The sequence below is a fragment of the Chrysemys picta genome, chromosome 9, assembly GCF_011386835.1.
Source record: "Chrysemys picta bellii isolate R12L10 chromosome 9, ASM1138683v2, whole genome shotgun sequence".
NCBI classification, from domain to species: Eukaryota; Metazoa; Chordata; order Testudines; family Emydidae; genus Chrysemys; species Chrysemys picta.
In genome coordinates this window covers 18,988,612-19,015,305 of record NC_088799.1, presented here as the reverse complement: position 1 = coordinate 19,015,305, position 26,694 = coordinate 18,988,612, and the positions used below count along the sequence as shown (strand labels likewise).

At 41.3% G+C, this 26,694-nt stretch overlaps 1 protein-coding gene across 2 annotated transcripts in view; it reads right to left on the bottom strand.

The window, feature by feature from the left end:
• SI (sucrase-isomaltase) overlaps positions 1–26,442 on the bottom strand; it is a 158,207-nt gene extending 131,765 nt beyond the window's left edge. The window contains exons 1-7 of one of the 2 annotated variants that reach the window (XM_065557834.1): positions 26,355–26,442; positions 23,401–23,518; positions 20,845–20,918; positions 16,141–16,261; positions 15,044–15,153; positions 9,128–9,279; positions 1,927–2,098 (exon numbers count right to left, since the gene is read on the bottom strand). In XM_065557834.1, coding sequence (XP_065413906.1) covers positions 1,927–2,098; positions 9,128–9,279; positions 15,044–15,153; positions 16,141–16,261; positions 20,845–20,918; positions 23,401–23,518 — 747 coding nt within the window. In that variant the 5' untranslated portion in view covers positions 26,355–26,442. Of the gene's footprint in view, positions 1–1,926; positions 2,099–9,127; positions 9,280–15,043; positions 15,154–16,140; positions 16,262–20,844; positions 20,919–23,400; positions 23,519–25,859; positions 26,044–26,354 lie in introns of those variants that run through there. The other variant, XM_065557833.1, reaches the window with a different exon arrangement.
• Positions 26,443–26,694: the final 252 nt, after the last annotated feature.

The following is a 26,694-nucleotide window of genomic DNA, read 5'->3' as shown; positions in this document are numbered from 1 at the left end:
ATAATGTCTAAAATCTGTCTACATACCAACACCTATCTGATCCTTAGCTGCTTATTTGCAACTATAGTTCATTAGAGTGCTTACAAACCTTTGCAGACATTTCCCCTGGTAGGCTTGTCTACACTGGACTTTCATCGGTAATGAGAACAAACACCAACAAACACCACCACCACAGTGAGATGTGATTATCTACACCCCCAGAAGAGCAGATGAGGTTGAGTGTGGGAATATACGGTCAGAAAAAAATGACAATCAAAAAATGAACAGCATTTTTTTAAAATCAGCACCTTGTATTTGGAACAACTGACTTTACACCACTGATACTCAAGTATCAAAGGGGTAGCCGTGTTAGTCTGGATCTGTAAGAGCAGCAAAGAGTCCTGTGGCACCTTATAGACTAACAGACGTATAGGAGCATGAGCTTTCCGGGGGGAATACCCACTTCTTCGGATGCATGTGCCAAAGAAGTGGGTATTCACCCACGAAAGCTCATGCTCCTATATGTCAGTTAGTCTATAAGGTGCCACAGGACTCTTTGCTGATCTCACTGATACTCAGTAGTCTTTTAGTTAATAAGGCATTGTGGGTCAGGAATCTGAAAGTGCAGTACGGTTCGTCTTTTGTGTACCAGTGTCAATAAAGCTTGGAACAAAGCCTAGAAGGGTTTCAAAGCTGCTAGCAAGAATCTTCTGTTATATATTTCAGGACAGACAGTAATAAGGACTGGAAACAAATAGTTGTTGACATCCATGACTTACCTAGCAAAGATTCAGCCACTAAATACAACTTTACTATTATGTGCGTAACTCTGTTGTCATTAAACCATGGGTGGGCAAACTTTTTGTCCCGAGGGCCACATCTGGTAGGGAAATTGCATGCAGGGCCAGAGCAGCGGTTTGGGGTGCGGGAGGGAGTGCAGGGTATGGGAGGGGGTGCGGTGTGCAGGAAGGGGCTCAGGGCAAGGGTTTGGGCAGAGGAGGGGTGCGGAGTGCAGGAGGGGGCTCAGGGCAGGGGGTTGGGGTGCAGGAGGAGTGCAGGGTGCATCAGGGGACTCAGGGCAGGGAGTTGGGGTGCAGGGCGCAGGAGGGGTTTGGGCTCCGTGGTGGCAGCGGCACGCACCGGTGCCAGGGCAGGCTCCCTGCCTGCCTGCCCTGGCCCCGCGCCGCTCCTGGAAGCGGCCAGCACCATGTCCCTGTGGCCCCTGGGGGAGTGGGAGTAGAAGGCTCCATGTGCTGCCCTTGCCTGTGGGTACCTCCCCCAAAGCTCCCATTGGCCGCAGTTCCTGGTTCCTGGCCAATAGGTGCTGTGGGGGGCGGTTCCTGGAGGCGAGGGAAGCGCACGGAGCCCTCTGCCGCCCCCCCCCCACACACACGAAGTGCCACAGGGATGTGGTGCTGGCCACTTCTGGGAGTGGCGCGGGGCCCGCTGCGCCACAGGGGTGGCAATTCCACAGGCTGGATCCAAAGCCCTGAGGGGCACGATCCAGCCTGCGGGCCGTAGTTTGCCCAACCTTGCATTAAACTGAGAACGCACATCATCTTTATTTGCACGGAGCACCTCTTTGAACATATTGTAATCTGGTTAGTTTAACAGTTGAAACTGAAGACTCATATTAATGTTTCTCAACTTACCCACTGATTCTCAACATTTCAAATAAACGTACAAATCAAAATATTTCTAACTGTTCCTTGTGAGGCTTTTTTCCAATCAGTAACATCTAGCATTTAGCAACTGCATTGTGTAGCTGACAAGTCTTTAGAGAAAAGCTCAACTAGATCTTGCTAATGACTGGCTTTTAAGAAATATCCAATCCATCGTGGAGAGCAAAAACTAACAACATTTTAAAATGTGTTTAATGCATAATCACTCTTAATTCTCAGAATCCACTTGCTAAGACCAAAGCATAATAAATGAATCATTCCTTACTCCATTAGGGAAAGCATCTCTGGTAAAGATGGGCCACGTTCTCCAGTTAACATCATGCCGGTATTGTGTGTGGACGTGTTCTCCGATTCCATAAATGTTGCTGCTGGGTAGTTTGATTGAGAGCTGCAAATACTGGTCAGCATACTGAAGTGGTCCTATGCTAGTATCGAACCTGATTAAACAATGTAATAAACAAAACAAAACCCCCCACATTAGCTTACTGATACATGAAAGGACTGCTATGGCAAAGCTACTTGCTATGTCTCCATAATACACATGTATTATCTGCCAGTTTTATGGTTTTTTCCTCTAGGGCTCTTTTTTTTTTTTTTTTTTAGTACAATTGACATATGTAAATACAAACAAACAAAACCAATATTTAACAGAGTACAGACCTCAGTCTTAAATAAGCTATCACGAGGGGCTTTGCCACAAGCCCCAGGAACAGACTAACTCGCTGAGGTTCAGAGAACCTATTCCCCTCTATGGACTATGTACCTAGGAGGTCCAAGTATGGAACAGGGACAGCAACCTGTATGGGCTGCTATTCTCCTTCTTGCACAGATGGGCATGGAGTAAGCAGCCAGGAGGGGCATAAAATGGGCAGAGCTGTGGTTCTGCCCCCTGATGTGCCGGCCAGCGTAGCCACACTGTCATGGAGAGGGAAATGATTTGCTACTGGAACAAATCTGGAGCAGGTCAGGGTCAGAGTTATGGCTCTGAGAGTCATAATTCCCTCCCTGGTGTGCTCCTTACTCAGGGCAGATTATGAAATGAAATCTTGCTCCTTGATATTTAAATGCTCCAAATCCATTAGATGGTTATCATAATCCCTTAGCAATTTTTGGCCAAAGCAGCGGCTAAGCTATTCAATTTGCCTCTTTATTTCTAAAACAAAATTAAAAATATTGACAGGTTTCAGAGTAGCAGCCGTGTTAGTCTGTATCCACAAAAAGAACAGGAGTACTTGTGGGGTAGCTGTTGAGACATAGATGGCAAAATGAGTGACCGCTGGGAGAAGGAGAGGTACCAGCTCATCCCACTTTGAATATTTAACACCATTGTAAAGTCTGTCTTACTGCGTGGCACAAAAACTAGAAGATCTATTAAACTCTAAGTTTTCAGAAACAGCTGCCTTAGACAAATCCTCAATATCAGAGGCCAAAAATCCCTCACAAACGAAGGTGGCTAGGACATACATTGAGGAAAGACCTGACTAACGTAACAGGGCAGGCGTTGGATGGGTACGCCCAGGCAAGAGGTGATAAGGTAGACCAAGCATAACATGGAAATGCACAACAGAAGCAGAACTGACAGCTATCAAAATGACATGGGAAGAAGGTAAGACTGCATCAAGAGACTGTCTAAGGCCAGGTCTACACTACACACTTACTTCAGTAGAACTACATCACTCAGGGTGTGAAAAATCCACACCCCTGAGCGACATAGTTATACCGACCTTAACCCCTCCAGTACTATGTCAGTGGGAGAGCTTTTCCCGCTGATGTAGAGACAGCCTCTCGCAGCGTTTGTAGTGTGGACCCGCCTTAAGATAGAGGCAGTGGTGAAGGCCCTATATTCCACATGGAATAAAAAGAGGCACAAGTCAAGTAATTCATACCAGTATAAGTGCTTACACACTAGGGCAGGGGTCAGCAACCTTTCAGAAGTGGTGTGCCAAGTCTTCATTTATTCACTCTAATTTAAGGTTTCGCCTGCCAGTAATACATTTTAACATTTTTAGAAGGTCTTTCTATAAGTCTATAATATATAACTAAACTATTTTGTATATAAAGTAAATAAGGTTTTTAAAATGTTTAAGAAGCTTCATTTAAAATTAAATTAAAATGCAGAGCCCCCTGGACCAGTGGCCAGGACCCAGGCAGTGTGAGTGCCACTGAAAATCAGCTTGCATGCCGCCTTCCGCACGCGTGCCATAGGTTGCCTACCTCTGTTCTACTGTATGAGCTAAAAGCCAACTAGCCCTTACCTAAGGCTGTGGGTTACCTACCCCTGCAGTAGGGGGATAGTAGTACTTTAATTATACTGGTATAGTTAAAGCAGTACTTTTTGTGTAGACAGCCCCTTAGAATATTAAACTTTGTATTAGCAATTAAGAATAAATGATGCATAAATAAATGAGTACAATGGACAGAGTTTGGGCTCTTTTCAATTTTGATCCTTTTATTTTGTCCTCTACCCTATTTTGTCAGTAATAATAAATAATAATAATAATAATAAAATATAACAATACTGTGTGGTAATATAGGGCATTGTGGACCAGATCCTTAGCTGGGGGAATTTGGCATAGCTTGAATGATTTCAGTAAGGATCTGGTCCATATATTTACCGTTTTTATAAATATTAATTATTCCATGGGAACAAAATATGTACTGTTAAAGAACTAAGCCAGTGATTTGTGCATTTTGTCTTGGACAATAGTGGTAGTTATTGGCCTATGAAATTTCAATTATTAATTGGTGGGACTTATTACGGTAATGAAAGATGATGGAAGTTATTAGGTTACTAGCTCTAATGGAAGAAGATTTTTATTTTTAATTATTGAGTCAGGTCCTCATCTGGTGTAACTCAACTGAGCTCCATGAATTTCAATGGATTTACATCAGTTGACACCAGCTGAGGAGCTACCCCTTTTTAAACAATGGCTTGTGATTATATAATCATGAACAGGAATCAGCTGTAACTGAATTTCCTGCTTTTTTTGGGTATTTATGGTAAATGCAGTGGTATGTATTTCAAAAAAAAAAAAAAGAGTGAAAGAAAATTTATGCAGTCTTCCAGCAATGTTTAATTCATGTGATTTTTCCATACTGGTTCCCCTGAACTAGATTTACGGTCACCCGCCATGTCCCCATTCAAGCAGTCATCAACCATTCATCGAATATTAAATCCACCTATTGTGCATTTAATAGTGGTGAATTGATCATTTTGGAGGATTTTAACCTCAATTGGGTAAACAATACTAATAATAGCCTAAGATTAATAGCCAATGAATTAAAGTTGAAGAGTTGATAACAACCCCAACTCATAACTGATGATAACCCCAGCTTTTGACAGGTAATCATTCTTTGATTGATTTAATAAGCACATTAGCCATGACACTTACTACTACTGAATTTCAGAGTTAGGTGGTACAAATGGCTGGAAAGCTCCCCTAAATGGACAGATGAGAGTTCCCTGTATGGGAGAATCCCCAGGTGGCATAGGCAGGGGCACTGGAACAATTTTTATAGTGGGGGGTGCTGAGAACCATTGAACCAAACTGTAAACCCTGTATATAATGGAAACCACTTCAAGCTGGGGGTGTGGCAGCATCCCAAGCACTCCTAGTTCCAGCACCTATGGACATAAGGCTGGTTTAGCCAGCTGTATATCTTCCCCTCAGCAGAGTGGTTATGTTGGGGAAGAGGAGACATGGCTAGATTCCCTTGGGAACAATTATTAGCAGGCATAGGTTAGAGCAGCCCTGACCTCCAGAGGCTACATAGCTGGAAGCTGGAAGCCAGACAAGGTGGACCAGCGCTCCGGGGTGATACCGTGAATCCTCTTTCTTAAGGTACATCTACACTGCCTGCTTCTTTCGGCAGCATGTAAAGTATGTACACGGATAACCCCCCAGCATGGATATAAATAGCAATGTAGACAGTGAGGGACTGCTTAGGCTAGTAGAGTGAAGACATGTGGGTATGTACCCAGGTACATCCCCTACACGGCTCTATCCTCATCCAAATCATGCCTCTCCATTTGCACTGCTATTTTTAGCAGTGTAGTGTCCTACTGCCTCCCCTGTGCTGGAACCCTTCCCTGCCACAGGAAGAGACTTAAGCAGCGGGAAAAGGCTAATCTTTCCCCATTGCCTCCCCCTTGCCAGAACTTTTCACTAACACATGTATCTACATGCTGCAGTGTGACACAGCTTGCTTTTTACTGCAGCATGTAGCTATGCATATTTTACATGCCACAGCCACAGGTGTGTAGTGTAGATATAGCCTAAGATGCTTAGTTGGGATGTCTTGCTCACATCCTCAGGGTCAAATTGATCACTGGATTTGGCATCAGGAAAGAATTTTCCCCCAGGACAGATTGGACCTTGGACATTTTTTTTTACCTACTTCTGCAGTCTGGAGCATCAATCACTTGGGCATATCTCACCTAATTCAGTCCCTGCAATTGCAGGGGCCTCAGGCATTGGTGGTACACCTCTACCCCGATATAACGCTGTCCTCGGGAGCCAAAAAATCTTACCGTGTTATAGGTGAAACCACGTTATATCGAACTTGTTTTGATCCGCCGGAGTGTGCAGACCCGCCCCCCTGGAGCACTGCTTTACCGTGTTATATCCGAACTCGTGTTATATCGGGTCGCGTTATATCGGGGTAGAGGTGTAGCTCAGTCTCTCCTGTTCTCTGCCTGTGGCACACAACAGTTTAATCTAACACAAGTTATTGGACTCAATTTAGGGGTATCAGGGTGAAATTTAATGGCCTGTGATATACAGGAGATCAAACAAGGTGATCTAATGGGCCCTTCTGGCCTTTAACTCTACGAAATTTACACCAGGGGTCAATCCACTGCCAGGACCACGAGTTCAAAAATAGTTTATCTTTTCATGGCCATTTCTTGTGTTCTGCGCCAAGCGCAGCTTTGCTGAACCCAAGGATATTAGTGGCTTTTATCTGTTCAGTTCTTCTGTGAAATATTTTAATATAAAAAACAGTAAATTAATACATGAGAATTAAATAAATTAATGTGGATGTGAAACAAAATTCCTTTCCTGACTGGGAGTTTTGCTTGTGGAAGTTGCATGATGCAGATCCTGATCCTTTTGACATATTGGACAAAATATTACTCTGAGCAAATGAGCAATACTGTTGAACCAGAAAACTCTAGAAAGAGTTTATAAATTGAAGTGGGCTGTAGTCCACGAAAGCTTATGCTCTAATAAATTTGTTAGTCTCTAAGGTGCCACAAGTACTCCTGTTCTTTTTGCGGATACAGACTAACACGGCTGCTACTCTGAAACCTTTATAAATTGAATGAGCCTCTCAAAACGTAAAGCGGTCCCTTCTGATGATACAACTGTGGAACTTTTTAGGTCACAGCTATGTTCTCATGAATATTATATTTTGTAGTACATTTCCTGCTTTTGCTGGTTGCACAATTCCAGCTTCTGCACTCGCAGCTTCGTCTGAAATATCGAGGCTGTTGCAGCACCACTTAGAATTCTGCAACTTCTGTCTCCCCCGCCACACACACACACACCCCTTCATTTGCCTTTACCCAACTCAAAATTGTTCAAGTTCAACTGAATATCAGCTAACACAAAAGGAGTGGATGTGTCATCCTCTGTTTGACACTTTAAGGGTGACCTGAAAAGGAAACAAAATTGTGTTTCTGCCCTTTTTTGCTTCATTATGACAGATAATGAAGGCCGGATTTTTTCCTCTTTCTTTCTTTTCTCTTTTTCTTTCTTAAATGCCCCTCCTCTCCCCCCCGGGTTTGTGTGCAAAAGAAATTCTCATTCCACTGTGGAAGCCTGCTCTGTATGCTGATGTGGAATGTGGCAGGGCCCTCTACACTTCCTTGTCTCCTTTGGGTCCGATCAGGCCCTGGATCCAGCAAAGCCCTTCAGCGTGTGCTTAAAATGAAGCATGAGTAGTCCCCACCAAAGCCAGCCAGATAACTCACATACTTAAACCAAACCACATGCCTTAGTGATTGGGGCCCAAGCAAGTAGTTAGTATCTGTAATCCCCTGAGGACAGAGACCACAATGGTTACAGATGCATGCAAATAGATGTAAGAGACTTTAACAGTCTGGCCCATAAACTTAAATCTATTTTTAAAAAGAGATTTGAGGAATCCTTACTCTTTATAGATACTTATACAGCTCTCATCACCATAGTATCCAAGCTAGGACTCTTATCTAGCCAGAAAAAGCCATCATGTCTGCCAGCCCTTGCAATACTAAGAAAACACCCTGTAACAAGGGGATGCTTCCTTAAACCAACCCGCTTACCCAATCCTACCCCCACGCCTATGACTTCATCCATTCAGATTACAACCCTATGTCCTGAAGTGGCAGGAAGCTTCTTCCCTGCCTGGCTTAATGTCAGCCAGGAGAGAAATCTTAAATGGATCTCAGGCCTCGTCTACACTAGGAAATTAGGTCGATAAAACTACATCATTCTGGGGTGTGAAAATTCCACACTCCAAACGACACAGTTAAACGGACCTAACCTTTGGTGTAGACAGCATTAGGTCAATAGGAGAATTGTCATCGGCATAGGTAGCATCTTCACTGAGGTGCTAGAGCAGCACCACTGCAGCGTGTTAAGTGTAGAAAAGCCCTCAGGATATCTCCCAGGCTGAGCTCTGTAACCGAATTATTTGATCAGTCACTTAACAAAAACTGGTGCTTTGCCTCAAGAAATAATATATTCATTAACCAGTCCTGCACACTGGCATTTGTAGGCAAGAGTCTTCCAGCCATCTTCCTTTGAAAAACCAGGGGTAAAAGATGCACCTGTCCCCTTCCCCTTCTAAAGGCCTCCCAACAGACAGATATGATTTCCTTGTACTGACGAATCTGTTCTTAATTGTCTCGGGTGTTACTCCAAAAGTGAGACAACAATGTCTGGCCACATAATATAGCCCATAAAGTTATGCTAGCTGCAACTTGGGAAGTTGCACATAACTGTTCCTACATTTCCTGGTTCAAGCTTGTAGTCAAATCTGAAAATTCTTTGGCTAGATTAAAAAAACATAAAAAAGGTGAATGTGGAAAATATAGCCACATATCTCAAAGAAAGGCTTGAAATCACTATGCAAAAGTACATGATTACATTTGCCCATGCAAATCACTAGACTGAGTACACAGATTGTGTGTGTAATTGAATGTAATTATGCACACAAATGTCAGCAATGTGCAGTTGTGTGGGTATTTTTGAACAAAGATCTCACACTTCCTTATCTGCACATTTGATGCTTAGCTAAACTGGACAAAGTACTACTACAAACAAGGAACAAACCTACATTGGCAGAGAAACAGATTAGATGGCCTAATTGGAGTCTTCATTCCATTTCTAACAGATATTATTTTATTACATGATTTTATTACATGATGTTCAGCATGAACACCTACTGTAGTGTTATCTATAAAAAGCACAAAAATTACTTACAGTGTTTTGCTGCTGCTCGTTCTCACCACAGTGATACCAAAAGGGTTCTGAATGATATTGACTTTATAATTTAAATTGGAGGCTGCAGGTCCATCAAAAGCTTTTACGTTCTCATGAGGAACTTCAAATCTTTTTTTATTAGGATCAGTGATCTGCACAGATTAAACAGTTACATTTAAATTATTAGAGGTCCAAAAATTAACGTCTACTTTCCTACTAGAACATTTTCCTGAATCACAATATATATGGAATTAACTATATATAAACACTAAAACTATGCTAAAAGAATATTAACCTTGAAATGACAAGCACCCGAAAGTTAAGAAATGCCAGAACTAAGATTGCCTATGCAACCTTAATTTTCCACCCCATATGAATAGATTCTGATACAGCCTTTAACTATATGATCACATACTATTCATTCCACTCTCTCATTCAGTAGCTTATTGTCCCAGTCTCCTTGTGCAGCCTGTCCCAGTCTTACCCTGCTCCATCAGCTCCTTTACTTGTTTTCCCACCCAACCCCAACACACACACACTGCACTGGATCCCAGTCCACACCCTCAACTCTTCCCCCTCTCCGGCTCCCAGTGTCTTGCCCAGACAGGCAATTCCTGTCCTTTGCCCCACCAGCTCCCAATCCCAGTGTCCCATTCCCAGCACCACCAGGCTTCTTGTCCTAGTTTACTCTCTCTGCCTCTGCTGCTGCTGCTCTCCCACCTTCACTCTCCAGCCCAGCTCTTTCCCCTTCTACATTTGAATCTGGCTACTCCCCTCCACACTGCATTGGTCCAGCAGGGGGAGCATTTAAGAGCACAGCACAGATGATCACCTGGCTCTCAGCTGTGGATAGCAACAATTGCAGGGAAAGTTCTGCTCAGTGCCTAGAGCCCTGGGATGGAGCATACTAAATACAGATGGTATCTACAGAGAATTTAGCTGCCAAACTTTAAGCAATTCTCTATTGTGTAGGTGCAAAACTGAGATTTTTCAAAGGCATAGAACTTGGCCAATTTCACAGAAACAGCAATAGACAGCCCATGGATGTACTTGAGTGTCTCAGCAAAATGTCTAACATTTTTTAATGTGGGAAAAACAATGCATTTTTCTCTAACCTTATTCTCAGAAACAACTGGAAAAAAAGTAACATTATAAGCACATGTAACCAGGATCTTACAATGGGAAGTGTCTAGCAACCTTAACTATAGGTCACACTACAAACTCTTGTCTATTATGCTACAGATTTTATTAATGTAATTAATTATGTTAGACTGATGTTGAATTTAACACCATATTCATTAGTAAACCTCTGTAGCAGTTGTGCATGAATATATATATAAAGTAACATTATAAGCACATGTAACCAGGATCTTACAATGGGAAGTGTCTAGCAACCTTAACTATAGGTCACACTACAAACTCTTGTCTATTATGCTACAGATTTTATTAATGTAATTAATTATGTTAGACTGATGTTGAATTTAACACCATATTCATTAGTAAACCTCTGTAGCAGTTGTGCATGAATATATATATAAAGTAACATTATAAGCACATGTAACCAGGATCTTACAATGGGAAGTGTCTAGCAACCTTAACTATAGGTCACACTACAAACTCTTGTCTATTATGCTACAGATTTTATTAATGTAATTAATTATGTTAGACTGATGTTGAATTTAACACCATATTCATTAGTAAACCTCTGTAGCAGTTGTGCATGAATATATATATATATTGAATTTAACACCATATTCATTAGTAAACCTCTGTAGCAGTTGTGCATGAATATATATATATATATATATTCATGCACAACTGCTACAGAGGTTTACTAATGAATATGGTGTTAAATTCAACATCAGTCTAACATAATTAATTACATTAATAAAATCTGTAGCATAATAGACAAGAGTTTGTAGTGTGACCTATAGTTAAGGTTGCTAGACACTTCCCATTGTAAGATCCTGGTTACATGTGCTTATAATGTTACTTTTTTTCCAGTTGTTTCTGAGAATAAGGTTAGAGAAAAATGCATTGTTTTTCCCACATTAAAAAATGTTAGACATTTTGCTGAGACACTCAAGTACATCCATGGGCTGTCTATTGCTGTTTCTGTGAAATATATATATATATATCTTTCCTGATTTTCGAAGCATTCTCTGAAATAATTAAAATCATATTTCAACAGTATTATATCATTACTATGAATTGAAACTAAATAAAATATTTGCCCTACCCAGTTAAATTAAACAGACATTTCAGCATAATTAAATTTGTCCAGGGAAAATGTGTACAAATAATTCACTGATAGAAAAGCTGAGATTTTCAAAACACGCCAAGAAGACTTAGAGGCACAACTCCCATTGGGCTAGGTTATCCTATATGACCACATAAAGCTTTCCATTACTCTCTTGCATGGGCTACCCATACAGTGCAGTGTGGGAGGGGAAGTGGACTCTGAAGAGGTGCAGGTGCAGATGGGTGAGAGGGGGCAAGACCTGGCTGGAGTCTGGGCTCTGCCCCCTCAATGCCAATCAATATAGTTGCAAGAGTGCATCAGGTGACCTATGCTCTGCCAAATATCAGCCTAGTGCAGTTTACTTAATCTCTAGAGTAGTGGGGAGACCAGGAGGCTGAATGTGTCCATCCAGGCAGATTGCAGAGTGATGAACTAGTCCATTGAAATTAATGGGTATTATGCCTCTCTATCCCCATAGTAGCTCTGAAAATCTCAGCCATAGTCTTTATATGGATTGAAAGTTGCATAGCTAGGGAACTGTTTATCCCACGGACTACTGGCCAGATTCTGCCCCTGGATGCACATGACTACATGCATGCACTTCAGAGGGAGTCATGTGAGTGCAACAGAGGGCAGACGTTAGTTAGGATTCTGTTTTAAGTAAAGGGCCTCCCTACAGTTCCTACCACTGATTTTTTTTTTCAGTTTGTTATATAAAATCCAAATTTATATGCAGGGTATTCGCCTGAGAATATTTTTGAACGTGGCATTCATTCTAAAATGATTCCACTTTTCATATTGTTCCTAATCAATCTGATACCAAACTGACATGTAATCCTAAAGGGATGAGGTTAACACAGTAGGGTCATGTTATCATTCTAGGGGCCTCCAAGGTTTCCTAATGAATAGAAAAGGTCTTTGGCTTTTAAGACTCTCCTGCAGATACCCAAAAATCAATTTTGCAGCAGTTCTAGAATATGCAGTACCAGAAAGAACTTGAACTTGATTCTCTCTTGAGCTCGTATAACCCAGAGAGGTGGGTCCTCTAATGTTTGGAAACCAAGTGAAAGAGATACAACCCAATACAAATAAAAAGAACAATTTTAACAGTGCTGCACAATTGCATACTTGGTACCATGTTGTGACAATACAGCTTTTTTTTTAATTGCATAGAATAACATAAATTTGCAAAAATCATACTGATTAGCATAAAGTAAGGTAGTGCAAAGAGGTCCAGCTTCTCCCAAAATCCTAGTTAAGTAATTCAGTGGCCCTCTAGCTAGGGTGACCATATTTCCCAAAGAAAAACACGGGACACTCTCCGCTGCTTACCTGAGGTGCCCCTGCCACGCAAGAGTGCATGGCTAGAACCCTGTGGGGGCCCCCTCAGGAGGCTGTCGCCCATGGTTGGAACCCTGTCTCCCCCTCCGCATGCTGGAATGCTGCAGACTCTTCCCCCTCCCTCCATGGGGGGCTGGCATCTCCGCTTGCCCTCTCCACACCGCACACCGCTTTTTTTTTTTTTTTTGACAAAAGTGGGCATTTGTCCTGTTTGTTCTTGACAACTGATCAAGTCAGCAAGAGCTGACAAACGCCTCCTTTTGAAAAAAAAGTCAGGACGGCCGGGACAGGGCTTAAAAAGGGGACTGCCCTAGCCCAAATGGGATGTATGGTTACCCTACCTCTAGCCCTCTATATACCTGTGCCACAGCCCCACATCAATTAATTATGTACCCCTAGCTCCTTAACATCAATCAGTCATGTGCCTTCCAGCTCCATATTAATTAATTCTGGTCCCATCAGCCCCAAATCAGTTTTTTTGTGTGCCCTCAACCCGAAACCAATTAAGTTTGTGCTCCCCAGCCCCAGCTCCCAACCCCACTCCACACCAGTCCCACATCTTGCCCCCTAGCACATGTGTTTCCCTGAAGCCCCCCAGGGGATCTTAAACCCACTTTTCAACCTGCCGGGGGAAAGCAATTTGAGGGGCTCTTCATCTTCCTCTGAGGCCCAAATGGGAAGCAGCAGGGTGGCACAGCACCAGGGGTTCTTCACCCTTTTCCTAGGCTTGGAGTTGCAGTGAAGAGGAGAGGGGAGACAGGAGCAGAAGGGAACCAAGCCATTTTTCACAGGAAGGGAGGAGTGGATGGAGCAGAGATGCCCTAAGCTGCTGAGCTCTTACTGTTTCCAGTTCCCCTCTTGTAAAAATGGTATCAGCAGCTCTCTTTCCTCTGCTACCCCCAAACCTCTCACAGCTCCTGAGGGGATGTGGGAGAGCTCTAACTGCCACTCCTAATTGCTTCCCCAAGAGGTGGGAGGAGTGGGAAAGGCAGCCAGTCAGAGTCAGTTTTCCACATAGGCTGATGGATTTTCCCTGCAGACCTATGGAATGGTCTGGAAACCCTAGTGTTGGTGCAGGTCTGCAATTGTTAGGACAAAAAAATTAAAAATGACTTGTATTTGATTGAAACTACAAAGGGAACTTTAGCCAGAAATTTGTCTAAGACTACCTGGCTAGCGCTCCTTAGTATTTGAAAGGTGCTATGGGATCTTTAATGACTACAAGTAGTCAAGAACTAGATTCAATATCTCATCTCATCTCATCCACTTCTAGAAACTCATTGGCTGATTGGGGCATTGGTTCAGTATTGACTTTCAGAAAAAGGGGCTAAGCACTGAATAAACAATGCTTACTATAGTTCCCCCATTTTTCTTTGGAGGTCTCTCCTCTAACTACTAACCAGGCTTGACCCTCTACAGCCGAAGACGATGCAGTTGTTAAAGTTTATTTTTACTCTTAGACCGTATTTAATCTCAACACCACTGGATTTTTGCTTTAGGAATAATAGGGAGTTTATATCGGTATCACTCAGATATTTGTTTTTGAGCCACTGCCCAGTTCTCCATTTCAAATTAGATGGAAAAACCAAGCAGAACATGACTTCTGATGACTATAGATCCCAGACTGTTTGGGGAGGGGAATGGAGGGCATAGGAGTTGACTCCGTGGAAGCTCCGGGGTCAGAGAACCCACAGGGGAAAAAATAGTGGGTGCTCAGCGGTGTCGGCCCAACAGATCAGCTCCTCCCTCACCTCCCCCCCACAGCACTTCCCACCTGCCGCAATCAGCTGTTCAGCAGCGTGCAGGAGGTGCTGGGGGGGATGGGGGCAGAGCGAGGGCAGGGTGCACTTGGGGGGATGGGGCAGAACGGGGCGGGAAGAGGGGGCAGGGAGGAGTGGGAGCGAGAAGAGGCAGGGTGGGGGCCTTGTGGGAAGGGTGGAGTGGCAGATGGGCCTGGGGTAGAGTGGGAGTCAAGCACCCCCAGCGAAATGAAGAAGCAGGTGCCTCTGTTGAGAGTGGGGGTTGCTCAAACGCCCTGGTCAAACAGATGGATAATAATCCCGACTATTCAGACTCCAGTTGGATATGGTATTGTTCTTCACTACCTCTCCCACATTGCTATAGTGTTGTGGTGTGCTGTAAAACAGCAAGAGCACCCATCCTGATTCTGGAAAGCACTTGGACCGTCTTCAGGACGAATTAGAACAAGCTGAGACTAGAGAGAAAAGGAAACTCTCCATGATCCCACTACCAATCTCCTCTGCCATTCGCATTTCCTGTGTTATGAGGCAGTGTAAAACACTAATCTTAAACAGCATAAGAAACAATTTAACCTTGAACCGGAAGCGATTTGTTGTCTGATATTCTCCCGTGAGTTGGACAGTGGTAATATCATTTCCAAATAGGGAAGGTGAAGGCAGTCTCGTTAATTTAGCTGCAATACCTTAACAAGAAAAAAAATAATATTACAATGTTGCTTTATTGCACCACAGAATCACAGAAATGTAAAGCTAGAAGTGTCCGGAAGCAGGGCCAAGGATACCTAGACCCTCACTCTCTGGTGCTTTGCTAGCCTGTTCTTCAAAACCTCAGATGATGGGGATTCCACAACCTCCCTTGGAAACCTAAGTTTTTCCCAATATTTAATCCACATCTCTCTTGCTGCAGATTAAGCCCAATCCTTCTTGTCCTACCTTCAGTGGACATGGAGAATGATTGATCACAGTCTTCTTTTATAACCGCTCTTAATGTATTTGAAGACTTATCAGGTCCATCCCACCTCCATCCCAATCTTCTTTTCTCAAGACTAAACATGCCTAGTTTTGTTGTTGTTGTTGTTTCCTCAGGTCAGGATTTCTAAATCTTTTATTATAAACGAGATCTACGCCTCACAGTTACTATAGAATCCCTAAGGATTAATGCATTTGGTGTGCATCCTTTGAAAAGACTTACTATAAAAATCATTACATGTACTATAAACATCTACATGGTAGGTTCATATATAAAAAAATTTATACAGACCTCAAAAGGGTGCAGGGAACATTACAACACAAATGCAAAGAGATGGCCCCTCCTCCAGGGAGCTTTCTATTTAACTTTACCCATGATGCAACAAGTGAGAGTAACAAGTAAAGGGGATTGGGCAAGAAAGGACAAGGGTTTCCACCATGTCATGCAGTTACTCAGGGCTAAATAATGGCTTTGCCACAAACCCTGGGTATAGTGCTATGTGTTATCGCAGTGCTCCAGGAACAGGACACAATTTGCTTAAGTGTTCCACCTGCTCTGGGAAGATAGGCAGTATCCTTCACCAGCTTGATTCTGCCTTAGTGGGTACTTCTAACCTCTGCATTATGCAGGTAACTGATGTAGACAAGCAGAATGGGCACCAAGGATGTACTTTACTGTTTGAGCACAGCTTGCTGCTTACCTGTATTTGTTTGCTTTACACCTCCTTCTACTTTATACCCATGACTCTTGGAGAAGAAGCACCAGGGTATGCTTGTGTCATTTTGTGGACTCCAGCAACAGCCACGCAGCGTACATAAGCTCTGTTTCAAGGCAAAGAAGAACTTGATTATATTAACAGCACTGATTAGCACCAAATAACAATCTAGATGGAAAATCATGCATCATGTGTGTTTCAAATACCAGCAAATTTTGTTATAACATTCACAAGCACTCCTCTTTGGAGAAATCAATAGTTGTTTGACTGTATAAGAACATGATAGAAGCAAAGAATGGCTTTTCTAGATCCAAAGTAGAAATGAGTGAATTAGTTCAGGAAAACTAAGTCTGACTTTTCACCTATTCTGAAAACCACATTGCAAGGGAGTCTTTTTTAAGGTTCTGAAATGTTTGGATACAATTTTTTTTTAATGATTTTTTGTATTTATTTCCAAATTTCAGCTAGGACCAGAAGTGGACATACTGAAATACGTCAAGAAAACTTTTTCTTTTTTTTTAAATCAGATTTCTAGTCCATTTAGGACGATCCAATAGTTTCACTCATGGTTCAGATAAGTATCAAAACATCTGCGTGCACTTCTGGACCATAACTAAACTCCAAATCTTCTTGACCTTTCCCCACTGATAGTTTAATATGGAAGACTTGTACTTTTTAAATGGAGAGTTCACATAAACATAACACTTTCTGTTGTTAAATGTATGCTAAATAATACAGTGATATCAGCGTAAATGAGGAAATACTCCACAATAATTCACTGTTCACCTGCCTTCCATTAATGTAGTGGTCTTTTCCAAAATTAAAATAAAATGTACAAATAATTCAGGCAATTGGCAATTTTCTCACCTGTTCATGGACCAATTACACACAAACTCTTGGCAAGAAACAGAAGAGACTTATTAGTTCCTAATTTACTATAAGATGTGGGTGGATAGCAATCAGCCCACATCATATAGTAAATTGAGAACTAATAAGTCTATATCTCTGTTTCTTTGATCTGAATCATGAGTAGAGTTGTGTGAATAACCAATTTTTCACTTTGGTGGCTGAATTTAAAAAAAAAATGTTTCAGGTTAACCCAAAACAAAAACAAATCAGTTTTTCAGTGAAGTAATGTTTTCATTTGTCTAAAAATAAAACACAGTGGCATAAACATATACTCTAGCTCTGTGTGCATGTTAGCTTGAATATTATAACTTTTCTGTTAGAAATTAATTTCTTTACAGATTGTCTGCCAAGCGCTATACATTTGTAAGTAAAAGCAGTTTTTGGTAACTTCATATTGTTTCTGATGTCTACATATTTTCTCTCAGTACGGATATAACTGACCACTTGCGTCATAGTGCACTAGTGATATTGTAAACTAATATCAGTGGAAATTAGTATCAGAATTAGACATCCCACTACCCTAACAGATCCTAAAGTTGGTGAAAAATGTTGACAAAAATTAAATTTGAATTAAATAAAATGGAAACAATTTTATGAAAGTGTTTTTCTGTTTTCCAGCCAGATCTAACAAATCCCTTTAGAATACTTTTCAACTGTCACTGCAGAGCTCAGCAACATTATGCTAGATAGATCTGTAGATAGACCTGATTCCATATAACAGAGTTTATATCACCAAGTGCTCCATTGCTTTTGCTGGCTTCCATTCATCTCTGAATCTAAATTGCTCTGTTGGTTTTCAAACTCTCCCTGTGCTTGCTTCACTTAAGTGCAGTTATTGACTAAGAACTTGTCTATACTTACACCGGTGCAACTGTGCCACTGGAGCGCTTAGTGAAGACGCTACCTATGCCAATTGGAGAGCTTCTCCTACCAACATAGGTACTCCACCTCCCTGAGAGTTGTAACTATGTCGACAGAAGAAACTCTCCCATCAATGTAGCACTGTCTGCACAGGGACTTTGGTCGGTGTAACTACATCGCTCAAGGATGTGTATTGAAAAATTTTTAATCCACACCCCTTCTTTTAAGGCTACTTTCCTAATAAAACATTTCTCATACAAAAAATTTGGATCAACACTATTGCTGATACTTCATTTTATGGTACTATAGAAAAATAAATGAATTGTTCTGATATTATTATTACCAGTTTTAGGGATATTTAAAAGGATATTAGATCAAAAAATTGCTGTACCTTAGCAAAGCCTAAGGATCACATATACAACAATCATCCAAATATTTGGCTCAGCATTGGTTCTCACCTTTCAAATCCTTTCTATTTAGTTTTCAAACAGAGCCTTCTAATCACAGTGGGGGGAAAATACAACCCTAGACTTACCATGGGACTCACATTAAACAAAGTGCTGAATGCGTGCATTCATCTCCTACTGAAGGATGAGTGCACCATTTAACATGGGAAGATTAGATCAAAGGTACCAAATAAAGATTCAAGTGATTTGCATGACTGCACCTATATTGTGCACTATTTCTTGAGCAAGATAGGAAACCAATTTGTTCCCACTGGAAGAACAGGGGAGTACAATATGTTTACCTGCAGGATATTATTGAACCATATAGCATAATACAAGCTATCGAATGACAAGAGCATTAGCAACTGTGTTCTTTGGGACTCGTCAGGGAATTCTCTCATGTTAGTGATATTTTGATTATTTTTTGAATGGCTGGAATTAACCATCACATACAAAAAATAATCCCACTGGATGTGGGGGAGAGAGGGGAAGGAATATACAAATCACCAGCTTCTATCAGAAGAGAATATATAATTTAAAGAGGAATAAAAGTGAGTTTAAGGGCAAAGATAGAAAAACTGTAATGAGAATATTTCCATTGCATAAGAAAAGTATCTAACAGTAGATTCTTAACTAGGAAGGTCTCTGTGCTCATCTGAAAATGAGAGAGAGAGAGATTGAGACTAAAAACTTGATATGGAAGCAAGATGCAGGCACTCAAGATAATATTCTTTCCTGGGGACTGCACCTTGACACAGTAGGAAGACTGGTATATTCCAATGACTGAGCTAGATGGGTGGGAGGTTTAGATCTTGGGAGGACCACCCAAGCCAGATAGGGCAAAGATTAGGTACTAGATGAAAAGAAGTCTATTGATTCTCCAGGTTGGGGGTTCAGTGATAGGCTTGTAAAGAAGATAAGTTATAGAAACACAACAAGGTAACCATTTTGGCAAGCAGCATGATAAACAGGGAGGGAGGAGTCTTGTTCATGCTCTGAGTGTTATCTGATGACATGGGAAGGATTCAGATTCAGAAATCTCATATGTAGCTCATGGAGCACTGGGAAATATTTGCATTACTTTTTATAAATTTCAGATACACTGAGGGCCATATGAGTGATCCTACCCTGCTTGAATGCACAGTTAGATCAAAGTTGTTAAAGAGATAGGCAGGAAGGGTAAAACAATGGCCTAGATAAGGAGCTTCCCCTCAAATCACATTAACCTGGTTTATAGCCCTGAAATATCACCCGAACTCCTCAGTTTCAACTAGGTGACAGGGTTGTTTTGCCAAGAGTGAGAAGATCAAAAGAGCCTGATCTGTGAAAAGATCTGCCTTACAGAGGGGGTGGCGGGGAAGTTGTCAGCTGCTACAAAAGCTGACTCAGACTGACTGAGCACCAGGGTCTGCATTAACCAGGCTGTAACTTGGCCCCCAAGAGAACAGGAAATACCAAGGCTAAATCATGTCTAGCTGGGGGCTGGAGAGGAATGTCAAGAGTAGGTAACAGGTTTCAGAGTGGTAGCTGTGTTAGTCTGTATCAGCAAAAAGAACGAGGAGTACTTGTGGCACCTTAGAGACTAACAAATTTATTTGGGCATAAGCTTTCGTGGGCTAAAACCCACTTCATTGGATGCATGCAATGGAAAATACTGTAGGAAGATATATATACACAAAGAACATGAAAGAATGGGTGTTGCCATACCCACTCTAATGAGTCTCATCAGTTAAGGTAGGCTTCAGTCCAGGGAAGCTTATGCCCAAATAAATGTGTTAGTCTCTAAAGAGTAGGTAAGACAGTATGCACATAGGTCTGTGTTATCTTAACACCCTTTGTCTGAGCACTGGCAAAATAAATCATGCTTTGTTTTGGAGAAGCTGCTTCTGTACCACTGCATATCGCTACTGATTACAGGCTCCTGAAGGGGAACACTTGCTAGTGCCAAGTCCACTGGGCTTTCTAGGTATCACAATTAGCAAACAGGGGGTGTAAACTGGACACCCTGTTCGAGAGTGGTGTGATTGTGGTATCCCACCCCAAAGAGAAATGGAGGCACAAGCCTGCTGCTTGAAAGAGTTGCACTCAGGGAGAGGGGGACTGGAAGAGGGTTTCAGGTGGGGCAGCCTATCCGGGGACTGTGCCATTATAAATGTTAATATGTGAATGTCAGATAACGAAGGAAGGAATGGTTTCAGCAGAGCGAGGTTGTATTATATATTACGGGTGAGATTTTCCAAAGCACCCAGTGTGGATCTAACTTTTGCTCTCACTGACATCAGTAGCAAAACTCCCAGATTCCAAAGGGAGCAGAGGTAAGCCAGCACTGAGAGCTTTTGAGAATCCCATCCTACAGCTCCCAGATTACAGGCTTTAGTTTTCCTCATGTACACAAGGTTGTTTTTGTAATCAAATCTCAAGTTTCATTGTATATGGCCCATTTTCTAATTAACCTCTCATGTATGTTTCAGACCTTTGTTGCCCCTCGATCTGGAATGCAGTCAATTCTCTCTGTGAAGCTTACTGCTGGACAGTCTGGAGAAAAGTCTGTTAAAAAAAATGAATGGATTATTTGTGACAGAAATAGCTTAATTACATACTTAAATAATTTAAATCTAAAGGCCTGATTCCCCATTACCGTCAAACTTGTGCAGGCATGTACCTCTAAGCAAAATAGGTATAAAACACTGCCATTCTGGTGTAATCATACTGGGACCTACTTCTCTCAGGTGTATATAACTACGCAAGGCGCAAGATAGCACAGAATTCTTCCTAGGTATGCCCAACTTTTTTTAATGTTACGGCTGAAAATAAAGATGCAGAATGTGATAAAGTTTCAAAGAAGTCCTGTAACTCTCATCACACATCACTTCATTTAAAATTCACCCAGTATTAAAAATGGAGGGACTTTTGCTCCATATTCATGATATTGTTCTGCTGCTCTTATATGTGCTTCCTACCCTGTGTATGCCTCCTTCCACAGTATCCAGAATTTGGGCATCCTCAGAAACACGAATATTCCAGAGATAAGAAGATGTTCCATGAAGATTTTTATAATTAAATTTGTGGGGCTCTAGCAAAAGTGAAAGTAAGCCGGTATGGCGTGCCAGACCAGACCAGCTTCCCCAGGCTGGTGATTTAAAGGGCCCAGGGCTCCCTGCAGCAGCTGAAGCCCAGGGCCCTTTAAATTGCCTCCCAAGCCCTGCTGCCGGAGCCCTGGGTAGCGGTCACCGGCGGTGATTTAAAGGGTTCAGAGCTCCTGCCGCTGTGGGGAGCCCCAGCCCTTTAAAGCGCTGGCTGAGCCCTGCCACCGCTATCCCGGGGCTCTGGAAGCGGGGCTCGGGCAGTGCTTTAAAGGGCCCGGGGCTCCCCGCAGTGGCCAGAGCCCCTGGCCCTTTAAATCGCCGCTGAGCCCCGGGACTCCCAGCCGCCTCTGCAGCTGGTAGCTCCGGGGATGATTTAAAGGCCCTGGGGCTCCCAGCCGCAGCTGGATCCCCGGGGCCTTTAAATCTTGATTTAAAGCCCCCACCATCACCACCACCTTCTGGTTGAGGCCACGCCTCTGCTCAGGACTCTGTGTACCAGTAAGTCCTTTAACTTACTTTCACCCCTGGGCTCTAGTGAACTTGAGGAGTCCCAAGAGCCTCCACTGCCAGATAGTATCATAAGGGGTGTTGCACGTGCCCATCGGAAGTTGTGTCCTTTTTTCAATTTCGTTAGTTTGTAAATTAGGTTCCAAACTGAGGCCTACAAAGAATTACTCCAGCTTGAGGGTTATATAGTGGGGTTTTGCTTGTTTGTTTTTTTAACGGCTAGGCCAGGTAGATATGTTCAGGTCCAAAAGCTGATACGAATAAATGCAAATATCTGCCTCCGTGAGCAGCAATACCTGAGCAGCAATACCTGAGCACATTCACTTTGTGTTAGCATTTATCACTTCCTTTTATACACACTGCCATTTGCATGCACAAACTGTGGGCTTGATTACCCAGTCTTCACATGCAAGTGAGGATGCATGCAGAATGTGACCATGTCAAAACCGAGGCTCCTTGCACATTTGGCTCTGTATGCTAGCCTACCTCTAAACAAATTTTTCTTCTAATTTATTGATTCATTAAAAGAAAACTCTTATCTTTTATGATATTTTCTTCTACACTTAAGAGAATCTCACTGAAAAAATAAATCAGTTTGGATTTAGTTACAAATTAGGGTTTACAAGCCATTCTAAATGGTATAACTAATTAATTCAAAGTATAAAACATGGGGAGACTTACATCAAAGGACCAAACTATATTTAATCATCTGATAAGATATTAATGTATCTTATCAATACAGTTATCGAATGGGTCAAAATCTTTGAAGTATGTTTCATTCCTACACAGTACATATTCATGGAGTTATGGGCTGGAGCAATTCCAGAGTTGTTCTCTGACATAACATATGAAGAGCTTTTAAATTTTCTCTCGCTTTTGGAGAGCTATTGGTTGTTATTCAAAATATTGAAATTCCACTTTCCTCATTAAAAAAGTAACTCGAAGAAATACACAGTGCTGGGGCTGGGAGGAGAGGAGTTGCATTTATTTTTAACTGCTTTAAATTTTTAATCTTTCTAGTTTTTTTACTCATTATAAATATTAACATTATCTGTAAAAAGGGAGCAACCACTGTGCTTTGTCAGCATCAAGGCCCCATTGTGCTAGACACTACCAATACACAGGAAGATGCAGTCTGTATCTCAAAGAGTTTACATTCTATACACAAAAGCACTGATTTTGTGAAGGACACCATATAAACACACGGAGCGTTACATGCGCTCATGCTTGAATTTTGTCTATAAGCCTGATCCATCATCCTCTGGAAAGACTCCTACTGACTTCAGTGGGCATTGATTAGACTCTAAGAGTCAATACCATGGTTCGTTTTGTTAATCAAATCTAATCCATTGCCTCTTCGAGCAATTCAAATTCAGGGACTATTCCTGGCTTGACCTTTGAGTTCTACAATAATCATGATAAATAGCAACTGTTACCTTGGAGTCCAGATTGTCCTGTTGCTAAAAGTCCAACCAGAATGCAGGCTACAATCACCACCAAACAGAATAGGACAATCAGGGAGATTTCTAATCCGCTGAACTTCTTCTTTCCCATCTAGCCACAGATCAACACCATTGTAAAAAATAAACACAAAAAAAGTTTCAGGAATGTGCTTTTTAGTAAATATTTGCTTTAAGATTGTGTCCTTTGATCAAAGAAGTTAAAATTCAACCACACCTCACAGACAAAGTAATATTCTGATGTTCAGATCCGTTAAACAGAGTAAGTTACTAAAGCTGGTCAGGAAATTTATTTAATTTTCTGTGACAAATTTCTAGGAAACCCCAAAAAATAATTTTATACAATTTTTTCCATGAAACTTTTCAGCTTTTCCTTGAACTTTCCAGGAACTTTTTTTTGGTTAAAGTTTTCAGCAAACAAAACACCCCAAATTTTGGTTTTCAGTTTTGGGAGAGGGGGAGGGACAAAAACACACAATATTTCCAAAAATTTGAAGATTTCCTTAAAAGTTGTCAGGATGTATTTTGCCAAAAAAATTGACAAAAAATGTTGAAGAGCTCTATTATATACTGCCTTGTATAGTGGAAATAATAACTATATTACAGATCAATGTGACATAAATGGTGGTATAAGTTACATATCAGTAAGTCAGGGGAAACTATTGTGAATTAAGCTGGTGTAATTACTTAAGTGATATAATTCTCAGAAGGCAGAAGTGACTATTGTCATTTTAAATTGGTGTAGCATACTGAGAAGGACAGAGAGATGAGCTTGTAATACCTAAAGCAGATAATGTGGGTGGGGTTATAGGCCAAATTCCTGTATAAAATTCATGCATTTCCTTGTGTGACTCAGTTTCTATATCCAAATTTTGCTTTACTACAGTCCACACTAGCAGAGCAAGGCATGCGCCTATTGACACAGATGTGTTTTCAAAATGATTATCTGTAGAATTTGTATTAATATTTTGGTATGCATATCTGATCTTTTAGCATGTAATTTGCAAGGGTGAATGTACCAGCTGTTCTGACAAGATCCCCAAAGCAACAGCCCACTTAGTAAAGTTAGAAAAGTGCTATAATTGACAAACGGTTAGGGCAAGTCAATACTGCAAAATTTAGTCAACCTAAGTTACATTGCTGTACAGTCACCACAGTAGTTAAACTGCTTTTGCATGTCCACACTATGCTGCTTGTATTGGTGGTGCACATCCTCACCAGAAGCACTTGCACTGATTTAATGGTTAGAGTGGGGCATTTGTGGGATGGCTTCTGAAAAGAAGCAACAGTCGATGTAGTGTCTACACTGACACCGAGTCTACCTAACTACATTGACTTAAGCGCTATGCCTCGTCAATGTAGTGGGTGAGTTAGATCAGTGGAAGCTGCATTTTAGTTTAGACATTTACAAAGTTAGGTCAATGTAAGATGCCTTACTTCGACCTAACTCTATAGTGTAGACCAGGGCTTACTGTTGAAATATTCAGGCTATTACACAGTCCACTGCTCCATCTCATGTGAAGAACAACATGGTACCATTAATGTTTAACTGTATGCCAGCAATAAAACTCATTAAAACATCTCCAACCTCCAGATCAATATACCAGCAACAGTAACTGCATTTTTCATTTGCTTAAAAGCATTTTATCTGACAAAATTGGCTTAAATACAGAGAAATAAGTTTCTTGTATTTAGTTAAAATAAGAACAAATTGTATAGTACTGCTCATTGCACTGATCTTTTAAAACATTTAGACAGGTATTCCAATAATCAGCAATACTGGGGGGAAAGCTTTTTGACATCAGAACAGTTTAAACTTAATGCTCTTCCCCCTGCAGCCTCCATGTAACTTGCCCTGCCCTGCCCTTCCCTCACTCACTTAATAGCCTCACAGTCATAGGAATGAAGAGGTAGTTTATTAACTCATTTAGAAAGACCAGTCTCAAAACAGCAGCAGTCTTCAAGGGAAAGTGAAAGCTAGGATAAAATTCAATATATAATTTTCAGAATATAATCAAACAAAAATACTTTTATAAACTGCACCATACATTCATATAAGGTTTCCCAGACATTTTCCATACCATAACATTGTTGGCTTCCCAGGGAATATTGTATTTTCAGCCTGCAATTGTTTTTACTACATTGAAAATCCTATTGTTCTATGCAATAAAGAAATTATAATCCAGCTATTCCTGGCTGAAGTTCTCAATTAACCCTTTCCACAAATATGTTAATCAGGAACCTTGCAAGGCAACATTCAGCATTTTGAGATCTACCGTAAGGTTAAAGGTTTTTCAAAGAACACAGAATGAAACGCGGTCTTGCAACTCTGCACTTCTCAGGGACGGAGAAGTTGAAAATGAGGATTTACAGTACAAATCCTATTGTGTGATATATACTCTTGAAACTTGAAAACCATGAATAAAAGCACATACCTCAAAACCCCTTTGTTTCACCGTCTGTGCATTGCTCTTGTTCCGGTCCTCTGGCACTGAAGGTTCAACTTGAAAACTCCAGCTTTATATTGAGCCCTATCAGTTTATTGCATTATTTGTTAACTAGTCTATCAGTGGAAGGTCCATACATACTCACAGGCAGATTGTAAAATCTCTTTGCACTGAAAATGGTTGCCATGGATATTGCATGTATATTGCAACCAGAGAATGGCTAGTTAATTAATAATCATTTTCTCTGAGATTATCACTCACGTCACTGTACACAAGTAGAAGAGTAGCAACAACCTGATGACAACACCTATTGTCAGGGGACATGCCTGCAGTTTTTTGCTGATCCATTCAGTTCGTTTTCATCTAAACTTCATTTTTCTTATCTGTTATTTCTGCCTTCATTACATTATAAACCACTTAGTGTTCCATAATCGGAAAAAAGCTATTTAAAAAATCACACTGTAAAAGTGGGTGAGGTCATACCTTTATTGGACCAACTTGGTGAGAGAGACAAGCTTTCCAGTTACACAGAGCTCTTCCTCATGTCTGCAGATGGTACTCGGACTCACAGCTAAATGCAAAATCAAACAGATAGTTTAGCATAAGTAGTTAGCACATATTCTAAGGAACTGTTCAAGAGGAAGTGGCATGTTAACACCCCGTTAGTCATAGGACAAAAAAAGGGGGGAGGTTAATGGGTTACAGATTGTGTCTTTATTAAGACCACGATTTTTAGTGTCAAGCAAAATTATGAATTTAAGTTCCCAGGCTCGTCTTTTGAAAGTGTTGTGCGGGTTAGCCTGCAGGCTAACCTATTTATGCG